This window comes from Dufourea novaeangliae, unplaced genomic scaffold (genome assembly GCF_001272555.1).
Source record: "Dufourea novaeangliae isolate 0120121106 unplaced genomic scaffold, ASM127255v1 scaffold47, whole genome shotgun sequence".
Lineage (NCBI taxonomy): Eukaryota > Metazoa > Arthropoda > Insecta > Hymenoptera > Halictidae > Dufourea > Dufourea novaeangliae.
In genome coordinates, this window is record NW_015373920.1 from 107411 (window position 1) to 128661 (window position 21251).

Here is a 21251-nt window from a genome sequence, read left to right on the forward strand (position 1 = left end):
CCACGTTCTTTAACCCACTTAGCTAAGGGGCGTTCCGAGTGAATATTGTTGGTTTTGCGTTTTCTTTTCAATAATAAGGGGTACGTCTGAGTAAAGATGCCAAAATAATCATACATTTCTGTATTTCGATTTACACCATATATATTTAAAAAGAAGACTTATTACTATTACTGTGTCTTTGTATGCTTAAGATATGTGCAAAGAAAGAAAAATACAGAAGAGAACAAGCCTAGACTGAAAAAAATATTTTAGATGAAGGTTAAACATGGCACGGTTACAAGGGGATTGACGAATGTTTCACGGACACCCGTTACACGAAGGAGCAGCGGCGTGCGCGACGAATAACGTATGAACTCCTAGGGGTGCAATCCAGGACGGGAGGGTTCCCCGTGGATGTTTCCCCTCCCGTGTGCTCCGGCAACATTTTCCACTTCTGATAGTCGATGTCTCGAAACCGGGAAAGTTTCCGCGCGACTGTCTGGGAAGTGGGGGGACTCCGATTGCGCGTGGACTTCGTGAGAGAATTACGGGAGAGGTGAATGCATTAAGGGTCGCGCGAGAATGGCGATGGATCCAACGGCCGGAGAATAGTAATGAATACACGAACTAGAAACGCATGCTTCGCGAAGATAATCAAGTAAAGCGAGTGTCGCGATCGCGTGGTACAAGATTTTAATTGTCATATATCATCGACGAGTGTTCGAAGGCTTTTCGGAATTGACAAGGACAGGTTCCCTAGGTGTAACTTTGACTTTTTAATGAGGTTTAATGAGGAAGCTTTGATTTTTTTAATGAGGTGATAGAGCTTGGAATTCTGAAACCAATGATATTTCGTTCAGTCGCATATGAATATTAGTTTATAAAATATTTAACCTCTTGAGAGATATTGGCACGTATTTGTACATTTAGTTTTTTTTTATTCAAGCATCATTCCGAAATTAAAATATTCTTTCTGGCCTTAATAAATTGGTCCTTGAAAAGGCTAATGGTGAGTGCCGAAAGGCCTTCGAACATTCATCGGTGATTCACCGTATACGTTCGTAGACGTTTACTGGAAACCTCATCTCTGAAAAGTACCGAAGGATGTTTGAAGTCTGTCGTGGAAGTCGTGGAAGTCATGGAAGTCGTAGAAGAAAGAAAAGTTCTCGTGGTTTATTTCTTTGGAAGCCACAAAAGAGGTTCCAAGAGCGTTCGAAGCATCGATGCAACGCGAGAGGGTTTGTATTTCAGAAAAATTGATTAAAAGACGGCGTATCGTTGGAAGAGAATCGAGCTCGATACTCTATGAACTACGAGGATAGAGGTTGGAGTAGAGATTCCACCGTGATTCTTTTGGGCAAAGAATTCTTCGAGATCGACAATTTCTACGTTTGTCCGTCGATAATCGAGCGTCGACGCAGCCTCCGAAGATGAAGAAGAAGAATGAAACAGGGTATGGTGGTGGGGGAAGAGAGAAAAATAGCTCGGTGCAGCGAAAAGCTACGGGGGCAAACGAGAAATATACAACTGCAGACGGAGAAAGGAGGAGAGAGAAAGAGAGAGGGAAAGAAAGGCCCGTAATCCCGGCGAAAAGGAACGAAGCGGAAGCCAAAGGGAGCAAACGTTCCCTCCGTTCCTCTCCCCCGCGCGTCCAGGTTCGCCTACGGACCGAGAAAGAAGTGTTTCGGTCGTTGCCGAATCACTTCCGGTTTGTCTCGCAGTAAAACTTCTTTAAGTCGGCCGTTTCGTAGCTTCTTCGGGCCCGATAGCGGGCCCTTCGACCGGAAATAGCTTTTCGGTGCTAGCCCCCATCCTCTCTATCCCACTCCACACACCCTCTGTTCACCCCTTTTTCCCTTCCTGGATGTTCTACGCCTCTTTTCTACTCTCTTTTTCTCGTTTCTGAAGCTTCGTTCGTCCCTCTTTCCCACCCCACCACCACGAAACTGGACTCGAGTGTGCCACGAACCACCACCACGCCGTCGTCGTCCCTTGTCACACGACGCAAACTTTTTGAAAAGTCACGCTGTGCCAGACGTTACTTGGCTCGGTGGTCGAATAATGGCTCGATAATCGGTTTACAGGAAATCCAATTTGTTCGGGGGGGAATGTTATTCGTTCGGGCGACTCGATCCACCATCGGGCGTGTAGTCAAGAGCCGGATCTCTTTAGGGGATGGAATAGTCACCGGGCGACGAGATGTATTGGATTGTACGTTTAATTGATTGTTTTGTCTTGGAGCGGGAAGAATTTATTTATGGATTAAGTGGAATTGTCATGAGAGAATTTTTTCGTTTTTAGCATTGTGGATCAGTTCTGTCGTGGACAGTGGACGAAAGATTGTCAATTGGGATATAGAGTAGATGATTGCAGTAGGTGAAATCACAAAAGTAAGAAGAGGTTACAGTCAGTCTTCGATTGCTCAACGTACAGAATAGTTGTTTTCCGTCTAAAGAGGCCGGGTTCAAATCTCCGATAGATGCAATCTCCGATTTTTCTTTGGATTTTGTAATGCTACTGCAATTACTATATCAATTACTCGGAAATATCAACGAAAACAATGGTTTATAAAAATGTGTGAATTTTGAAGCAGCAAAATTGGAACTTGAAAGGATTAGATGAAAATTGGTAATATTTCTGCACAAAAAGAAAAGCATTGTTTCAAAAATTACGCAACACTAGATTTCATACATATAGTGAATGCAGTGTAATCAGTAAAAATAGTGTTAAAGGGAGAAAACTGTTCCCGGAAAATTCTGACTTAGGATGAACCTTCGTTTAAAAAACGCAATTTCCAAAGGGGGCTGTAGGGAATATTCCCCCAGTCAGAATTTAGTATCAAAAGTGGGCCACGTAAATTGTGTTAGCTTGTTGAAACACGTTGTTAATGTTATAATTGGGTGAAACGCGGCGGGGTTGCTGAAGCTCCGCGTTATAACAAGTTGTTTAACAGTAATAAGCGTGAAATAAAATTGTGCGTCGTATAATGTACGATGTAACTTTCCGAATGAGAACAATGTATGTGTGTGTTGAGTATGCGTGTGGCAGCCAGGTTATAACAAACGTATTTCGCTGTCGCATTTGCAGTCATTCTTGCGAATTTGCGCGGGCAAATTGCAAAAGCCCGACGGCGAAACGAATGACGACCGATTATTAGCAACAAAATTTGCAGTTAATTCTGTGCGTCCGTGCAATATGCGTTATATTAATAATATTCTATACGTGCTCGCCGATTGGCTCCGTTAATTCGTAACCCCGACACGCGAATCCACTGCCTACAACAATTTCGCGCGGTAATATTATTAACGATATCACGTTGCATTCAATTATAATATCTGTTAAACGTTATGGTAAAGCGAAATCAGAATCTTGATAATCGAAAATTCATGCGTTTAGTCGCGTGAAAGGCTCAGAAAGACGAAGTACAACGATAATTGTATTATAATTCTTTGAATATTTTTAGCCTCGAACAAACGCACGTACGTTTAATAGCGTCACTGTTGTTGTGTACTTCGAATCTCGTCCGAGTCAATTCCACGACAAATTACACTCCCTCTCTCTCTGTTTCGAAGAGCTCGAATCCCGGGCTCGATTCTTCGCACGGGGATAACGAAAATTGTTGGAACAGGACCGTGGAAAGGTCGAAGGGGAAAAGCGTCACCGGCAGAAAATAGAGGAAGACGAGGACAGAGAACGGGTGGGGTAAGGGAGAAGACGAGTCCGCAGGCGAAAATCCTGAACTCGTCCCGAATATTGCGCTTCGATCGCGCGCGTACGATAGGAAACTGTCGACGACACCTTCAATAATTAATGCCCACCCCGGGGGGTTTAATTGATCCGGTTCACCGTTCGATTATCGAAACCCCATCTTTCACACTCCGTGCTCGCATCTGACCTGTAACTCACTTGCATTTCGTTCAGCTTGCTCGCTTTCCGCTCAGTTACATTCCCCTTTTCTCTTTCGTTTCTTCCCTCCGATCGCTCGTTTCACCATTTTTTATTTCCTATTCCTTTCACATTATCGTAACTTTCTGACCGTCGAAAAATGCTATACCCCGTGCTTCGCTGATCCAAAGATAATCGACGTTCTTGCAACGTTTGAAATTTTATCTTATTTTCTAAACTGTTTCCCATTGCTAATATTAATTCCCAAAGAGGACATTCGTTTAAAACATATAGCGAGCGTTTTTTTTGCTTGCAACCGATCTTAATAGTATTGAGCATTTTTGTTCTGTTGCATTTCTGGATCCAGCTATTCCCTTCGGCTGCGGAGGATTCGATCGTTTCAGGGAATCTCGAATCACCCCTGGCCGACGGCGATTCGATAAATTACCGTTCCCCGAGAATATATCTCCTTTTCTCCGCACGGTTTCTTTGCCTGAGCGGTAGCCACCACCGGCCCCCACTATTTCTTCCTTTTGCTCTCGACAGCTCGAGAAGATTCGAAATGGAAAGAAAGGGGAATCAGCTTTGGCCTGGAATCTTCTCTTAAACAATACATTTTTCAAGCGAATGAACCTCCGTAAAATGTTAATATTTGGAAGGATCACACAATCAACGCCTCACACACTCAATGCAAGTATTCGAATACCATCAGAGCTCGAAATAAATCTGGTTCAATTCCTCGACTTACAAATCTTTGATTCTAATCAGAATACAGTAAATACTTCACAATCAGTTCCACAGGCGAGTATGGTCTATCCAACGAGACAAGTCAGTAAAAATAACTAAAATATTCGCGTGCTAAGCCCAGCTATTTTATAGTTTATGCATTTATAGCATCTCCCAAATTGGAAAATGTAATATAATAAATATGAATACTATCAATATATTGCTATTAACGTATTGAAGCTTCTACTACAGAATTCAAAATTCTGCTCCATTTGAATTTCTAGATATTGCTATCGGAAATTGTGACTTTGCATAAACATCCTCAGTCTAACCATCACCACTCTTTGTTTATAGGCACTGACTCGACTCGTTAAGTGAGATACAGTTACCATAGAGGCCAGTTCACATTCCCTTTATTACGAAAAAATCCCCCTATTTCCTCCAGTCCCTTGTTCTCTGGCATACTTTCATTAAAAGTTTATCCAACTGCAGGATATTCTCGTATTCAGCGTCCTTGAGAATGAGACACTTCGAAGACACTAGGATCACACCCCGACGAACGTAGTGCTCGCTTGGCCGTCGTTTAAAAAGTTCTGGATCGCAATTCCTCGAAGAATAATCGCGTTCGACGGGAACACTTAACGGCGAGCTATTGTTCCGCCATGGCCGTTGCGTATGAAGATTAATGAGCCCGAAGCGACGAGCCACACTGTGTTCGACCTGGTGGGGATCACCCAGGGGGAGGGGAGCTTTCATAACGTCGTTCCGGCAGGAACTAAAATCGAGACAAAGAAACGGGCGAATTAACCGGGTCCTCTGTTCCGTGATGAAAATCCAATTTCGTTTGAACGTCATCGTTCTTCATCCCCCTTCCTCTTGCTCTTTCGTGCACGGGCGAAGTTTCCGCGTAAAGCTGACCCGCGTTTACAACAACGGTTTACTTCCGTTCTGTTCGCGACAAACGAACGTCTACTAGCCGGAGAGTCCAACGGAAAGAAAGGGAAAATGAACGAACGGATTGGAAAGAGTCGCTGTATTAAACGAGCGACGTTAAATTCAACTACGACGTCGTTCCATTGTGTCGCGATTGTTTTCCGCGTTATGAAATCTGCGAAGCTTATTAAATACTACGAGTCTTTGCCGCTTGTTGGAAGTGTTTCTTCAGAGGATCAGATCTTCGGTGAAATATTGGTTTTGTTACTTTTGGAGGATCTTTTCGGAGGCTAACGATTCGTTTAGTTTTAACCCAATTTGTGGTTTAATTTTTGTCAGATATGACAAAATGTTTTACACGTATTTCCTTCAGTGAACAGGGATTTACTACCACAATAGTAGAGAAAGCGCCCAATGATCGACAGCAGGTTCGAGAACAGACTTAATCCTTCCAGTGTGCCGCACACGAAGATCGTTGATCGATTTAGAACCGTAGGATTGAAGTCTCCCATCGCTTTCAACAAGGTGGGTCCGTGGTACACGAGGCGATTTAATCGCTCGATCGGAAAACAATTCCGACGGTTTAAGGGCCCGTAGGATATAATCTCGTTAAGTAGCTGCAGTCGGCCCCCATCCCCATTCCAAAGGGGTTGATAGAAATGGTAACCGAGCAGAATATAAATAAGGGGAGGTTCAGATAGAAATTAAGTGGAAAATAGGATTCGAATGGACGGTGCGCGAGAGGATCTGGAATATATAGTCGGATAGGAACAGGCATCGGGAACAGGTGGGAAGCGGAATTTAAATAAAATGCGAGTATCTACCACCGTGCTGGGAAATTGCACGGAGGGGGAGTAGAAACTGTGTGGAGGGGAGGTATAGTAGAATCCACGGGTAGATATGAAACGGGAAACAAGGAAACGGCAAAATTTAAACGGAGTTTAAATATCTCGTTGGAACGTGTAAAATGAACACCGCATATGTACATACAATGTGGTGAGAGATGAAGCTGTAATGGGATTTCGCGGCTGCCCTCTTATTACAGTTAATTCTATACCTCGGCGGCGTTCATCCGTTCTTGTATTTAAATTCGCGTGAATCAGCCTGGTCGTTGAAATTTCGCCCCGTTAGAAAATATTAGGACTGATTTCGTTGGGCGAACGAAGTCGAAGTAGAATGGGTTGACGACTGGCCAGACATTGTACGCGGAGGGAGTGTATAGACAGTAGAACGTGATCGTACTGGATCAGACGAGCGAAAGGGAACTGGTGATACCTGATCGCGATGTTTGATCTCGATTCTTCAGAAGATCGATTCTTTTGCGTAACACGTCACAGCCATGGTTCCAGTCTACGTGATTCGGAACGTGCACCGATTGAACACGACGCGGGAAATCCGATTTTAATGAAAGCGGCCAGAGGGGATAGGGCAACGATAGCAAACGAACGTTGAAATTCGACGTAGACGCGCAGGCTACTTAGGGCTGCCGTCGTCGTCGCCGACGGCGTGACGCGCGTCAAGGGGACGACGATGGGGGTTAGAGAGGAAGTTTCCTCGGTAGAAAGATTCACCGTTGCACAATTACGTGAAAGGTTACGCGGGAAGCTTCATGCAATTACGTCGACTGGATTTTAAGCTGTTCCAGCGTCGTCGGATTTGCCGTTTCAGCAGCGATTCTATAAATTACGGAGCCTTGGGAAATATTTCTTCGTCTGTCTCTCTCTCGGTTGATAGGGGTGGAGGACAGGGGGTGGGGGCGGTACGTTTCTTTCTCAGCCATACGGCACTTTTCTTCCGGCCACCGTGAAAAGGGCCGTCGTCGAGTTCCTACTTAGAGAGACAGAGAAACTGGAACCGGAAAGGAAAAAGCCACCAGGGTGGGATGCGGACACGCGGGCCAGAAAGGGTGAAAGCATGGGCCTCGAGTAAGGGCAGAATGGAAAATCCGCAAATGGAATCGAACCTCTTTCCGTCCTCGGCACACTTCGACAGTTACTTCCTTTTATTGAATGAAAAAGGAAAGGGAGGACAAGGAAGGTGAACGGGAAAAAGAAGAGAACCCTGTGTCGAACACAATTTCACGGCTAAGCGTGCGGGTGTTTCGTTGTTTTCCACACGTTCGATGTTTTCCACCGCAGCTCCGGGCCAGAGGATGTGTTGAGTAACGAAGACTCGCGTGTTACGTTTCCCTCTCTTGGCTTTAGTTTCAATGTGATTCAACCACGGTACTGAAACTATATATGGTTTGATCTGTTACAGAAGAGGCAACGTGTTGATTTGATTAGTACCCCGAAACCTGATGGAAATTACACCGGAATATGATCCGGATCACGAATTCGTAGTAAATCCATATTTACCGGGGAACGAGAGAATACATACACAGCGGACCAACAACAACGGGGGGAGGGGTGGGTAACGAGAAAAGTGACAGCAGCACGAAAGCTGCTGTTCAGCCCGTGGTAATCCGAATTGATGGCCGTGGCCTCGCGCCGCCGGCCCGACTGATAATAAATAAACGTGTGAATGACATGGAGAAACAAAAATTTTGCAAAATCCCCACGCTATGAGTATTAACCAACCTGTGGATACCGCGCGGGACTCTACACGAGAGAAAAACCTGGATTTCGGCCCAAAACGAGCGATGAGAACCTTCTTCTAAATTTTATTTATTCCAAATTTTATATTATTTTTTCAGAAATTCTTGGAAATGAATATGAAAGTTTCACCTATATAGTATGTATAGTATCCAGTATGGGTCACGAGTGACCCGGCTGTCGACATTCACGGTACGTCACGCGACGTTTAAATCTGTATTTCACCAGCAAAAACAATTCAATGGCATGGAGGAATTTTCGGTGGGAAGCTGGGTATTTTGTCACAGTCTGCAAGATCTTTTATCGAGGAAACCACTCGAATCCTATCCCATCCTGTCGTTAATTGATATCTACCTGAGCACAACCACGATCAAGAAATAAATATTAATGGGAAACGTTCATCACGCGAACTGGATCAATCGGGTGCTCCAGATTACAGATAAAGGGAAATTGAATCCATCCCTTCGGAACAACCCCCCAAACTCTCGTACTCGCGTTCTTAAGCTGATAGATTCGTTTTCCAACGGTGGATTGAAAAATCCGTCGCGTTCTAGGGGTGGAGGGTGGGTCCAAGGCACAATTAACTCGCCCTTAACGCCATCGAATCCCACGCACACCACCCCCAGGCGACGTAAATCCCACCGGATATGCGGTGGGCCAAACCAACGGTTTTTCGCGGTATCCGTCTTCTTGACGCACGAGCCCCAGGGTCGTGGATCGTCCTCGAGGAGCGGCGTTAAGCCACTCCGGCGCGGTTCCGCGCGAAAGAAACTTTATCGTGGCTGTCAGCTACGAGGTAGACGAATGGCGCCCTTAGCACCCTTATCTATCCGCAATTTTTACCTTCAGCTTTGGTACCTCTACCCCCACCACACAGTCTTCTTTTTTTCTTGAATCTTTTCCCTGCTAGGAAGTTTCGTTCCTCCTTTACACCAGTTTCTCAGCGGTTCACGCTCGACTCGCATTAATATCTTCGCGGCGCACCGGCTACGAGAAGCTCCGGCTCTAATCCGTCAAATCCGAAAAGCCCCGTGATATAAATGTCTATCGCGGATGGTGCAACGAGAATGGCTGTTTACCTGGGTCGATACGATAGTGAAACTCGAGTTTAAATATGGGCCATTCCAGATGGGGCTCCATGAATGGTTACCCGTAGATTTTTTTACGTGGGTTCGTAGAATTACAGCTCTTTTCAGTAGGTTGTTAAGTGGAATAGAACTACGTACGATCAGTAGAATCTACCAGTGCCTTGTCAGACATACTCTGAAAGTTGAAATTTCATATGAGTGGAATAAAATTCTATTGTGTCGGATATGTAGGTCCGTAAAGGATACGTCTGATCCAGAATGTAGAATACAGTGTTCCAAATGGAACAAGTGCAGGCCATTAGATGGTCTTCAAGTGCAGAGAACGTGGTCGAATAAGTAGAATAGAACCGGCCCCAGGGAGACACGTGTATCCGGAGGAATCAATGGAAAATGAAATTATTAGCCCCCCGTTTCTTTACGTATTCGTTGTATCGAAGCGCACGGAAATCCTGTCGTGAAAGCGACTGAAGCAAGAAGAGGAGGGGAAGCTTTCTGGCGCTTGTGTCGTTTTCTCCACTGATACGGAAGTTGTTTCCACGGGGAATAAAGTTTTGCGGTGGATAAGCGACCCTGTCGCGAGGCAGGGAGGAGGGTAGGGGCCGTTTAAGTGGCTGTTTTTCATACCGACCTCGTTGAATATGTATTTCGGTTTTGTTCCACTCGCAGGTGCGTGACCCTCCACCGAAAGAAAAACGATCGAGCCATGATGAGAAGTTCAAAAATGTATCCTTTCCATGAATCGTTGAACGCACACGCTAAGCTTGATTTTTCCATACATAGAGACAGAATATTTCACGCAAACCCCATTTTTCATTAAAGAGCGAAGAATACCGATGTCTCTCAACACCCGTCTATCCTTCTCCGTCCAGTAGGTATAACAATATTTCTGAGCCGACGATTCTTCACGGGGGCGGATCCGCTCGGAGAATTCCGTGAAAAGCGTCGTAGAAGGACGTCGCTTCAACCAGCTCGTTCCGTAATGCCGCGAAATTCCCATATCTTCGCCTGACGGTACGTCACTCGGCCCTTTCCATCCTTTCCCATACGCCTTTTCTACCACGTGCATGTCCCTCTTTCGGGTACGTGTACGAGCACGACGAGCTTCTTACATAAATCACGAGTGTTTAACCCCGTTTGGAAGGGTGCTGTCTCTCTACTCGTACCGACCTGGCGGAAAAGCGGGGGTGCGATGTGCCAACGGGGCTATATTTTAAGGGATGAAACGTACGCGGATCCGGGTGGCGTTTTATCGGTCGCGGTGTTTTGCCTGGCGAGCCGGAAATCTTGCTCGACAGCGAATACGAGGAGATAGGAAGCTTCGCTTCGCTCCGTTTCACCGATCGACGTGGATTAATACAGTGAGGAAGTAGAAGGGATGGGGTGGACGAAGGATCTTCAGGGTGCTGGATTCGATTCCGCGGTGATTCCGCGCGATAAGCAATTTCCGAAATTCTCCGAAAACCCTTTGGAATCATAAATCTCCTCGCTAAACATCATCGAGACCAGAGTCAGAGACAAAAGCGCGTTTCGAGGGCTAACTAAGGTGATTTTCTCCCATCCCGTTGCGTTCCCACCACCCCTATTTCTGGATCGCGTACAGGCACGAACGTTCGAGGCTTGTTTGACGAGGGTAGCCGTCCTCCGACGATTAATTTCTCGCTATTAATTAACCAAGGAATCGTTCCCCTCGTTTCGAGCCTTGGATCATTTCCAACCATTCTGGCCTCGCCCCTAAGCAGGGAGTTCACGATCGCTGCAACTCTGGAAGCTCGCCCCTTCCCTCCCTGTTTGGTGGTTTGCTCGAAGGTCATGGTCCTTAACTTTTATAAGCCTCGGTCTGGTCGGTTAATTACAATCAACTCCTCGATTAATCGTTCCGCCACCTGGACGACCGTTTAAAGTGTAAAACCTTGCGCGAACTCGATGGAGGGTTGCTCCGCGACTTTGGACACTTTATGGATATTGTGGTTAAGATTACATTCCCTAGGAAAGTGGTTCGTTTTCATTTTAACTACAATACATAAGGATTGAAAATGTTAGGATTCGCGAGGAAAAATTCGTGTGGTTCGGTTTACATTTTCTATCCCAATATTTTCAAAAATTCACCGTTTACGAAAGTTTTATATGACTGTCTGCTGACCCAGAAAAATACTGTAAATTCGTAAGACACTCACGGAACTATTCTACAGACCGAAAACGCAGAAGACAGGCACTAAGTTTGTCTGATTGAAGGATAACCGTGGAAATTTGTCAAATCGGAGACCGGCGATAAAGGAAATCGTTATATAAGCGGTCGCGCGATATTTCTCCCGGTAATTAATAATCGAACAAGTTGCCGGAGCTTCGTGGGGGTGGTAATTTCGGTGATTACTTTAGCAACGATCACTGTCGAGGGGCTTGCGTGGAACGTGATTCTGAAGTTTCCCTGAGCACCGTGCTAAATCGTTAATTACGATCAGCTCGATTAATCACCCCATTGGCGACGACGGCAATTTAAGCGACAAGGGGGTAACGCACGAGATGTAAACAAGATTCAAAGCCGGTTCTCGACGATCTTGCCAACGAGCTACCAACACGCGTCATCCCTTTTTCCTCGAACGCGCCAATCACCACTTCGTTCATTTTATTTGAGTACATCCTACTAGACAGTCTCTTAACAAATTCCTCGAAAGTGAATAAAATATACTTGTCGAGATTTAACCATTTACACTGCGAACATTTAACAAGTTAAGCGCCATCGTCTAAAAAAAAGTATGTCACTTTTGGCCACTGTGTACTTTTGTTTCTTTTTACACAAAATCCAAACTAATACAGGTGACCCATTAGATAAGAATTTATTATATTGATTCGGATACAAATGGCGCTTATCGTGTTAACCCTTTCAGGCACAGAAATTCAAATCGTTAATTCAAAATTATGAAATTGATACATCTGTCGTATCTTGTTATTTTGAAGTTGAAAATATCGATACTAAATCAATCTATTTTAACAACTTGTCCATTGAAGGAAGTTATTAAAAAAACTGCACTATTTATAAAATCGTCAGACGTCCGAATCAATACCATTCTACCTCATTCAACCCCGTCAAACCTACTCATCTAAATCATTACTGGATAAATTACGAGCGATTCGAGAACTTCGACACATTGATATATATGTATAAATATCATTTCAGTTTGAAATATCACGATAATCGTAAAAGTGATAGGCGGAGCTGTCTATCGCGGGATAAAATCACGTTCCTCTCTCCGCTCGCAGTCGCTCCCAAGCGCCATACAATTCTCGACGATTTCAGCCCATACACAGGCAAACACCGGTCGTGAGCGTTTAATTTTTCATCCGTGGCCCCGGTGTTATTTACGTGTCTACTTGTTTTAACACGCGGCTCCAAAATAAATTGTTCGCCGTGCGCGCGCGGTCATCGCGAATATTAATCAACCGACCGCCGAAGAATATCACTTTTCTCTAGCGTGGTTCATTGATTGCGCTCGCGTTGTTGCCTCGACCGTTCTCTGGTTTTTTGTATTCCATGGGCGATCAAATGAACGGGGTATACAAAAACATTCCGAATGCAATTCTTTTGGTCGCGGGGCTGCGCTGATTAACTCGCTGGGGCCAACGAACCGCGGCAAGCTTCGTCGGTGATGAATGCCGTTTTAGCGAGGGCATTTGTTACACAGGGCGACACCAGGGTTATCGTGAATTCATCATGTCGGTACCGGCGATCCTATTAAATTTCTTCCGATTCATCGACGATAAGGGGGACCCACCGATGTTGCCGTGCGCCCGCGTGTCGCGTTAATTTGTAACGCGACTAAAACGTCTGAACGGTTCGTCGACCTGGAGCGAGTCACGAGTACTGGGGATATATCGATGCCTTATACGCGAACCGTTCGTTCGCGCGAAATTGATCCTGGAAATTGGGTTGGTCGTGAACTCGATAAATCGAAGGGATGGAGCGGAAAATACGTGGGGTATACAGAGACGATGTACATACATTGTAAAAGTTAGAAGAGCCTCTACTCTCGCGATAAACGAACATCTTCTTTTCTAGCCAATTGATTATATATCACGATAGTTATTCCCGATCGTTAGACTGCCGATATTTATGAATCTACAGGGTGTCCCACGCAATTCTGCCAAGCAATAGCATCCAAACGCTAGAAGATAGAAAAAAATTTCAACTAGATATGACATATGAAATGTTTTTTAAACTCATTTTTTACAATTAGTCGCAGAGATTTATTAGCGTAGTAAAGCTCCCAATATAGAATTCACAATTCTGTCCCACTTCTTAGACATTAGCATTTGAATGTTGTTAAGTAACACGCTACAAATCAATATATAATCTTGTTACTGTAACTCCGATCGAATCATATTTGTTTGATACGTATTAACGCAACAGCGAATATTCTATCGAACGCGAAGCTGTTTTTTCTTAACCCTGGTTAACACGATCGGACGTTCCGTCGGTATCAGACTTTGAAAACTGTCGTGCAACACAAATTGGAAGCCGAAAACCCGCAATCACCCGGCAGATCGTCGGGGCGCGAGCTGCCTTCGAGACCCTTTCGGAAATCCTTTCACATCGGACTTCGAAAACGATCCCCAGTCCCGAAGTAGATCCACCTCCTCTTACCCTCCTTGTTTCTCGCTCAGCCAGGCCACCGTAGAATTAACCACACTCCCGAGCTGTCTAGAAGCTCCCACCCGGCCCAAGCTGCATTAACTTTACGGATCGTGAGCACCACCCCCTAGCGAGAATCCAATTCCAGAGAATGCGGTCATTTATGGAATCGAACAAATGGACTCGTCTTCTCTTGTGGACAGGACCATCATGGTCTTGAGAATTTTTGGTAAGACACTCGTAACGCTGAAGAAGTTCACCCTTATCCTATTAGGACACAGAAGATTCTGGTTGCCCGTTTAAATTGGCTCTAGTCGTTGTGCCCTGAAATGCATTGTGACACTGAGATCTTCGACACAGTGTAGATAATAAGTTGCCTCATGAAACGGATTGGTTGAACTGTGGCAGTCAACGCGTTAAAGGTCTCCCCAGATCGTCAGTCGATACAACGCACATTTCCACGTAATATTCAAAATGTAACAAACAGATGTCATTAATCTTCCCAGACTCACGCCATGTATTAAGATTGTACATGACAATCCATGCAAAATTCGTTCCTGTCATCTCAAACTTAAAAATCCTAACCTGACAAATATTACAATTTCATCCCTCGCGCGACTTAAGTTCCCCTTAACTCTTGTACCACGTGGATCACGACCATCAAGAGTCTCCACTCCATAAATCATCGCGATTCTCAAACACATCAGGTGACTCTGTTCCAAGTATATACGCATGAGCTTCGTAAGATAGATCATCTTCCTCCACCATCCCGTATGCAGGTGGGAAGCAAGTATCACGGAATGGGACACGTCGGTCATCCTCGTGATATTCGCAAGCGGACAGGCCTCCCAGCAGGAAGGCGAGAAGGTGTGTCACGTCGCGTCCTCTTGATATCGCGAGCTGTGCCTAGAACCTCCTGGCTCGTGTTCGCCGGCGCGGCCGTGGGATTAACGACGAGGCACGTTGGATTACGGCGGTTAGCGGTGTTCGTTAGACCACTATTTTAATTAAGACTATTATACGTGCACGGCTGGGTATTCGTATCGGGGAACAGAGGGGAGAGGCCGTTACGTGCGCGGACCGTTAAAACGCGGCGACGATTCGTTCCGCGACCTATCGATTGTAATTATCGACGCGGTGAACGGGGGCTGGCTTCGAGGATAGAATCTAAAAGCTGTGGGGGCACTTTTCCGAACGCTGCACGGCGTAAAAATCTGCTTTTTCGCGCTGCGAAGAACATTTTTTATTGGACTATAGCGGCTGATTCGACTGGGAAATTGATATTGGCGTTTGGGAACGTTGTACGTCAGTAGTATAACTCTTGGATTGGTCAGACAATCCAATGAAATTTAGCCATTATAAGACTTAGAATAGATCGAAACACTTGGAAATTATCTGGCAAGTAGTATAACTTTCTAGTACTATGGTTCACTTCCTCGGACAATCCAAATAGAAGATTTAATAGATTATTCACTCACCTGGTGGCGATCAGAGGGCAGGTGATGCTAGGTGAGGCCCACGCCTCCGGGCTCCAAGGCGCGCACTCGTAGAGCCTCAGTTCCCGTCCCGACACCGCTCCGAAAACGCTGCGCCAACCACCGGTGCATCCGCCCCCGAGGCCGAATCCGCTTCCTGCTCCTCGAGAGGTGCTCGCGCTGCTTCCGGCGCCGTCCTCGCTGCTCTCGCTGCTCGCGCGCCCATTCTGCGGACAAAATCGTGGAAGGCTCGCTCGTAAATCAAGCCAGTTGATCGCGATCTAGGACGATTTCCACGCCACGGAAATGTTTCCTCCGTAGGACACGTGGCGGCGGTGCGCTTCCCTTTTCACGACACGTGACCGTATACACGATAACACGTGGAATTAACGATTCCGCGGAGAAAAGGATAGAGAATCGGAAAGACGTACGTTTTGCGGTTGGATAACGGAGAGAGTAAGAGTGTTATCAAAGATGCAAGAATGTTCAATAATTTTAACTGGTGAAAGGATTCCTTCCTGTACACAATCAACATGTAAAACGCTCCGCGTCTCGCAATTCTCGTCGGACAAATAATGGTCCAAGGTAGTCGACCGAGGGCAGGAAAGCGTGTTCCACTGTTATTGACGTGGAAAGCAGTCGACGCAATCGGCAGTTTCTCGCATTCTCATTGCATTCCGGACACGCGTCGTTCGCAGAGGCAAGAACGCCTCCCCTGTGGACAGGTCCGAGGGGTGGGGGGAGAAAAAAAGTGCAAGGGAACCAGAGGCGGGAAGAAGGAGTACCCACGAGAAATGTAGCCTCATAAGTGTCAGCCGCATTTTCCCGTGGCACTTACGAGGAGACAATATCGAGCGAGGGACCGCCCCCTTCCCTTCCCAACCCCTATGGATACGAGAACGTGTAACTGTGGCACCGCGCCGTTCATGGTTACTCGCTGAGGACGGAAATGCACCGCCGTCGACCAAGGGAGGGCACAATACCCTCCATCCGCTTCCATCCGCGAGGATGATATATCGGGGATTAATTGAACTGTCGAATATTGATATTCCCGATGAAAACCATGCGTGTTTACATCGTGATGTTATGTTACATCACGTCCCGCCTCGGATCCTGGTCTTCCATATCATCCCTCGATACGTTTCATCGGATTAAATTAACCGAAGTATGATGCACCCTTTTTCAAGTGAATAAGCGACAAGCCATCCACCTTCGACTCTACCTGAAACACATCGACGTCAACAAACTTGTCCCGAGCACATTTTATTTCCTACCGCTATCGAACAGGCCAGACTGTTTAATCACCGGTGCACGACTCCTGCGGTCGCGAGAGAGCACGTTTCCCTGATTTTTTATATTTCGGTGTCCAGCCATCGGCGTGCGTCGGACAGTCCCTCCATTGACCAGCGCAAAGCTTGCCTCCCAGGACCTCCCGACCATAATAGCCGCAAATACAAGGGACAAAGAGAACCGAAGGGACGCCGCGCGTCCGTACTGTACCTCGAGAAAAATCGTCTGGTCCGTCTCCGAACAACAACAATTAGCCGCATCCAGCATGCCGATATATCCAATAAATCGTGGAATACCGTTCCTCCGGGACGTCTGTCTCTCTATCTCTCTCTACATCCGTTTCTCTTTGACTCCGAGCGTTTCACAGCGATACAATCGGACCCTTCAACCCTCTCATCCTCCTGAATTCCATCTTCCTTTGACTCACCACGACGTTAAGTGAAACGACAAACTCCCTCCAGCTTGATATCTACGATTTCGAGACCTCGAACCTGGTGAAAGTAGAATATTTCGGAAGATATACGACTGCATCCCCTGATGTTCACTTCACACGAAAGAAGCTTCTTGTAGCCACGAGCACAAGACACGATTCTCCGTTTCGTGTCGCGGTAATCGTGGAGTTCTTAGCTCTTCAATTATTCGCGAAATAAGCTGAACAGAGACCCACACTCTGAATTGAAAAGAAGTTAAAACCGAGGGAAGAAGTTCACGACAGTTCCTGGATTCTGGGACAAAGGGCTCGTTAAGGATCGATAAAAATTTTAAGCCGTGGTTCCCCCGAAGCTTCCTCTGAAACGGGTAAGTCGTTTGGCTTATCGTGAACTTTATACGCGAACGGAGACGATTTATACAGGATGAATGTGTCGTTTAGTTTTTCGATTTCCTCTTTTCTTCGTTCTTACTCGTTATTCCGAATAGATGCACAGTCGCACACAGAGATTTACGATTTCCATGGCGGATGAAACGATTCAGTGGGGGTTGCGAAAGAAGCAACATTTTCGTTTTCCAGAAAGAAACGGACAGGAAACGTTGTTTCACTTCTCCGACGCGTTCCTCGAGCTTCAAGGAAATTAAGCCAATTAACCCCTCGCGGCTGGAGATTTTCTTTCGGGCTGGCACCCGTCCAACTTCCGTGTTTCCGGGGAAAATGTACAGACTTTCGGAAAGGTAACGCGCCGCCTTCCCTCCCCACCCAGCCGATGAAACTTTCAACAATGCGGCCCAACTTTTCGCCGGGGACAATCGTTTAACCAGGTGTCCGTGGACAAAGCGACCCAACCCCCGGATAACAATGTTGTCCAGGCTGCTCGTTGATTGCTACGGAACGACGCGCGTTACCAGCCCTAATATCAAACTTAAACTCCGGAATATTTCACGTCCACGTCTTGTACATCATTTTAACACTCTGACTGTCACGTCAACCAAATATGGATGACACGTACATTGCAGAGAGGCTGGATGATTCATTAATTAAAATTAATATCGCAGACGTAATTCCTCATAAAAAGATAAGGAGAAAATTGAGTTTGAAAATCTGCTGGATATACGTGCATTAGAATATGCGTCTGTTCATCACATTCCGTTTCTACTTATTGTCACAACGCACACTCGATAAAATTTCCAAATGGTTTCTCTCGAAAACGAAGCATCCTATGAAAAAACTTTCTTCTTGTATTTCGCTTTATTTTACTTGTACTATTCGATCTGAGAGGTCCTGTATGCATTTCCAGGATTAGACACAAGAATAATGCTTACATTTCTACGTTTCTTCTCGACATGTATAATTCTGTTCACTGTAACGAAGGCGTACTGCCATTAATTGAAGGTGTGAAGTTAACCCAAATTAAGAATATTCATCTAATCCTCACCTAGATCCCAACGACACCAACCTCCATTCTAGTTCGTCGACTCAGCAGCATTTCCCGCGTCGCGATCACACCCGACGATAATAACGAAAAGTATGGTAACGGTTGGCCCCGGCGCAAAACTGGGAGGGCGTGGATTGCGATGAATATGGTTCGTTGGGCGTGGAGTGGAGCGTAGTCGATCGGCCGATTCAATCAGCTCGAATTGAAGGGTGTTCGAGAAGCCGTAGGAGGAGGTGGATCGACGGTACGATGGGGTGCGTGGTGGGAAAACTCGCGATACAACGAGAGCACAATGGGCTCGAATCGGGAAACCGCAGACCTCGAAGAAGGAGAGAAAGGTTCCGCGATATGGATAAAGAAAGCCATCGGAAGCTCTCGAAAGGCCTAGCTGAAACCTCGACCGGGAAATTCCCGGAAAATTCGACGGAATCAAGGCCGTGTCTCGTGGAAACGCCGTCGATCCTTCGGATTTTCATTTTGTTTCCTCGACCGTGTCCCGCTCTTCTTCCACCCTCACCGGAAATCCAAATTGAATTCCGAACGGCGACGGGAATTATCGCGAATTGTTCGACGCCGGGGGTGTATCGATCGGGTCTGGATCGTTTCGACGATTTTCCTTCGGTTCTGTCCCGTCGACTTCGAATCCCCCGTCCCACTAGCGATACAACACTTGTCCCCTCGATCCCTAAGTCTTGGCTTCCTTGCTCCTTTTTCGATTCTCGGCCGCGACACCGTCTCGCGGAAACATTGTCGCGTGCGATGGAAACATTCGACGATATATCAGAGATTTATCGCCGCGTTGACCGGCTGGGATACGATCGTTCCCGCTTGAAAATGAATGAAAAGGGGGGAAAGGCAGAGGGATGTGACAAAGGGGGAGGGGCCACGTGGATTCGAACAACTCCGATAAGGGGGAAATAAAATGTCCGGTGGCCCGGGATCTACGATAGCTTCGCGTTGCGGAATCGGGTGGAAAAATGGAATCGGACTCCTGGCTTATGTTGCATAGTTAATGCGTCCATTAGCCGCGGTCGATAAAAATTGTACAGAGACATTCATAAGAAAGGACGATAAGTATGTAGGTAAAGGCAACGGATTCAGCATTTTATTTCATTTTTGAAAGTTATAAATCGTCGTGCATATTTGCGTTTAGTTAACACAGGCTGTTGGTCTTGTTTTAAATTATACTGCGATATTAATTGTACTTGCATATCTAGGAACATGGTAATCAAAGGGTTTTAGGAAGATAAAAGATATCTCTTGTTCCTCCATTTGAGCTGCTGAACTTTGATTCTGGATCACTGTGACGCTGTGTCGCCATTCTACGCAGCAATGACGGATGTTCTCTGACGGGGGCGCTTGAAAGGATTAACCGAATTTCGCCCAAGTAATATGCATACCTCCGGGAACTTAGGACGCCGGGTAGTTCGCCTTGCTCTTTGCCCATAGACATCGGCTCACCATCGTCTTAGGCGGCAAGCTGACGCGCTCCTACGGATATCTCTTCGGACGGGAGACCCAGCTTTTTGCCCCGAGTTTCTTCGAAACTTCGTTTCGCGCTCGCTTAAAGAAAGTTACGGGGTAGGAAAAAGTCTCGGAGTCTACTTAGCGCTGGTGGAGGGCCTGGGACACGGTCGGGCTACTCTTGCGCCTCTGTTCGCTAATCGCTAATTTCAGGATGCTTTAAGCTTCTGGTAAAACGTTGTCGTCAGCTTCCTAAATAACGCGAACTGAATATTCTTCTTTGACGCTCAGGAGGATCTTCCACGTTGCATTGTAAGAATCGTAGATGGTTGCTCCTGTTGTAGAAAAGTGGAATAAATTGATATCTTTGATTTGTTCGAACTGGGAAGTATTAGTGACGGAAGACAAGTAACAGGGTCCAAATTTGTCATCTTTGAATCCTCTCACTATCCTCCTATTCTTCATTGTACTTTTGACTGGTCCTAATAGGTCAATAGATCCTGATCCCACACTGGTATAATTAAGCTCGAAGATCATCAAGAGGAAACTCTACGACCATCTATCAGAAATTAGTCGAACGATTTCTACCCGACTATTTAAGGATCTAAAAGGGGACATTCATCCGTATTAATAAAGAATAATCGTTTTTCCAGGAAATTCAAATTCAGCTAATGGCCGCCAGTCAACCAGCCGTTTGGTCTCTCAGATTAAAAACTTCCGTGAGCGAACTCAGCCAGGTGGACGAAGACTGTTTTATACGGAAAGGAAAAATATTCCCAGTCCGCCCTTTCAACCTGAATCCCGTCTCTGACAAATTACCCGAACGTCACTCAAACCAGGCGGGCACGGAGGACCGTTAGAAAAACCAGAAAACTTAAGGTCCTCGCGGAATCTGTACGGGGTAAAGATTTCTCGTATATATTCCTCCTCGAAGACGAAATCGTTCAGTAGAAACGGAAAATTTCGGTTGCGCGCGTTCCGAGCTCTCCCATTAAAAAATAATTAGATCCACCGCCGCATTAACTCGGCAAATATTTTTCGATACAATTCGCCGACAGGGCCCTCTGTTCAATTAAAACGGGGAAACTGGTTTCCCGTGGCGGGCCGTCTCTTCATTTTAATTGAGAAACTTCATCAGTCCGCCCGCGCCCGGCAACATCTCTCGGTTCGCGCCCCGGGTAAATGCAATATTTACCAATTATGAAATTAAATATCGGCGAACGGATTCCGTTTCCATGAATCCGTAAAAAGCACTCGTCGAACGACTAGGGGTAAGGGGAACGTTTCCGTGCTTAAATCCGCATGATTAAAATGTTTCCAGC

At 46.0% G+C, this 21251-nt stretch overlaps 1 protein-coding gene across 1 annotated transcript in view; it reads right to left on the minus strand.

The window, feature by feature from the left end:
- The window catches only part of LOC107194450 (beta-1-syntrophin-like), a 126593-nt gene that overhangs the window by 5674 nt on the left and 99668 nt on the right, over positions 1-21251 (minus strand). Inside the window, exon 4 of the mRNA XM_015584074.1 lies at positions 15311-15534. Coding sequence (XP_015439560.1) covers positions 15311-15534 — 224 coding nt within the window. The remainder of the gene's footprint in view (positions 1-15310; positions 15535-21251) is intronic.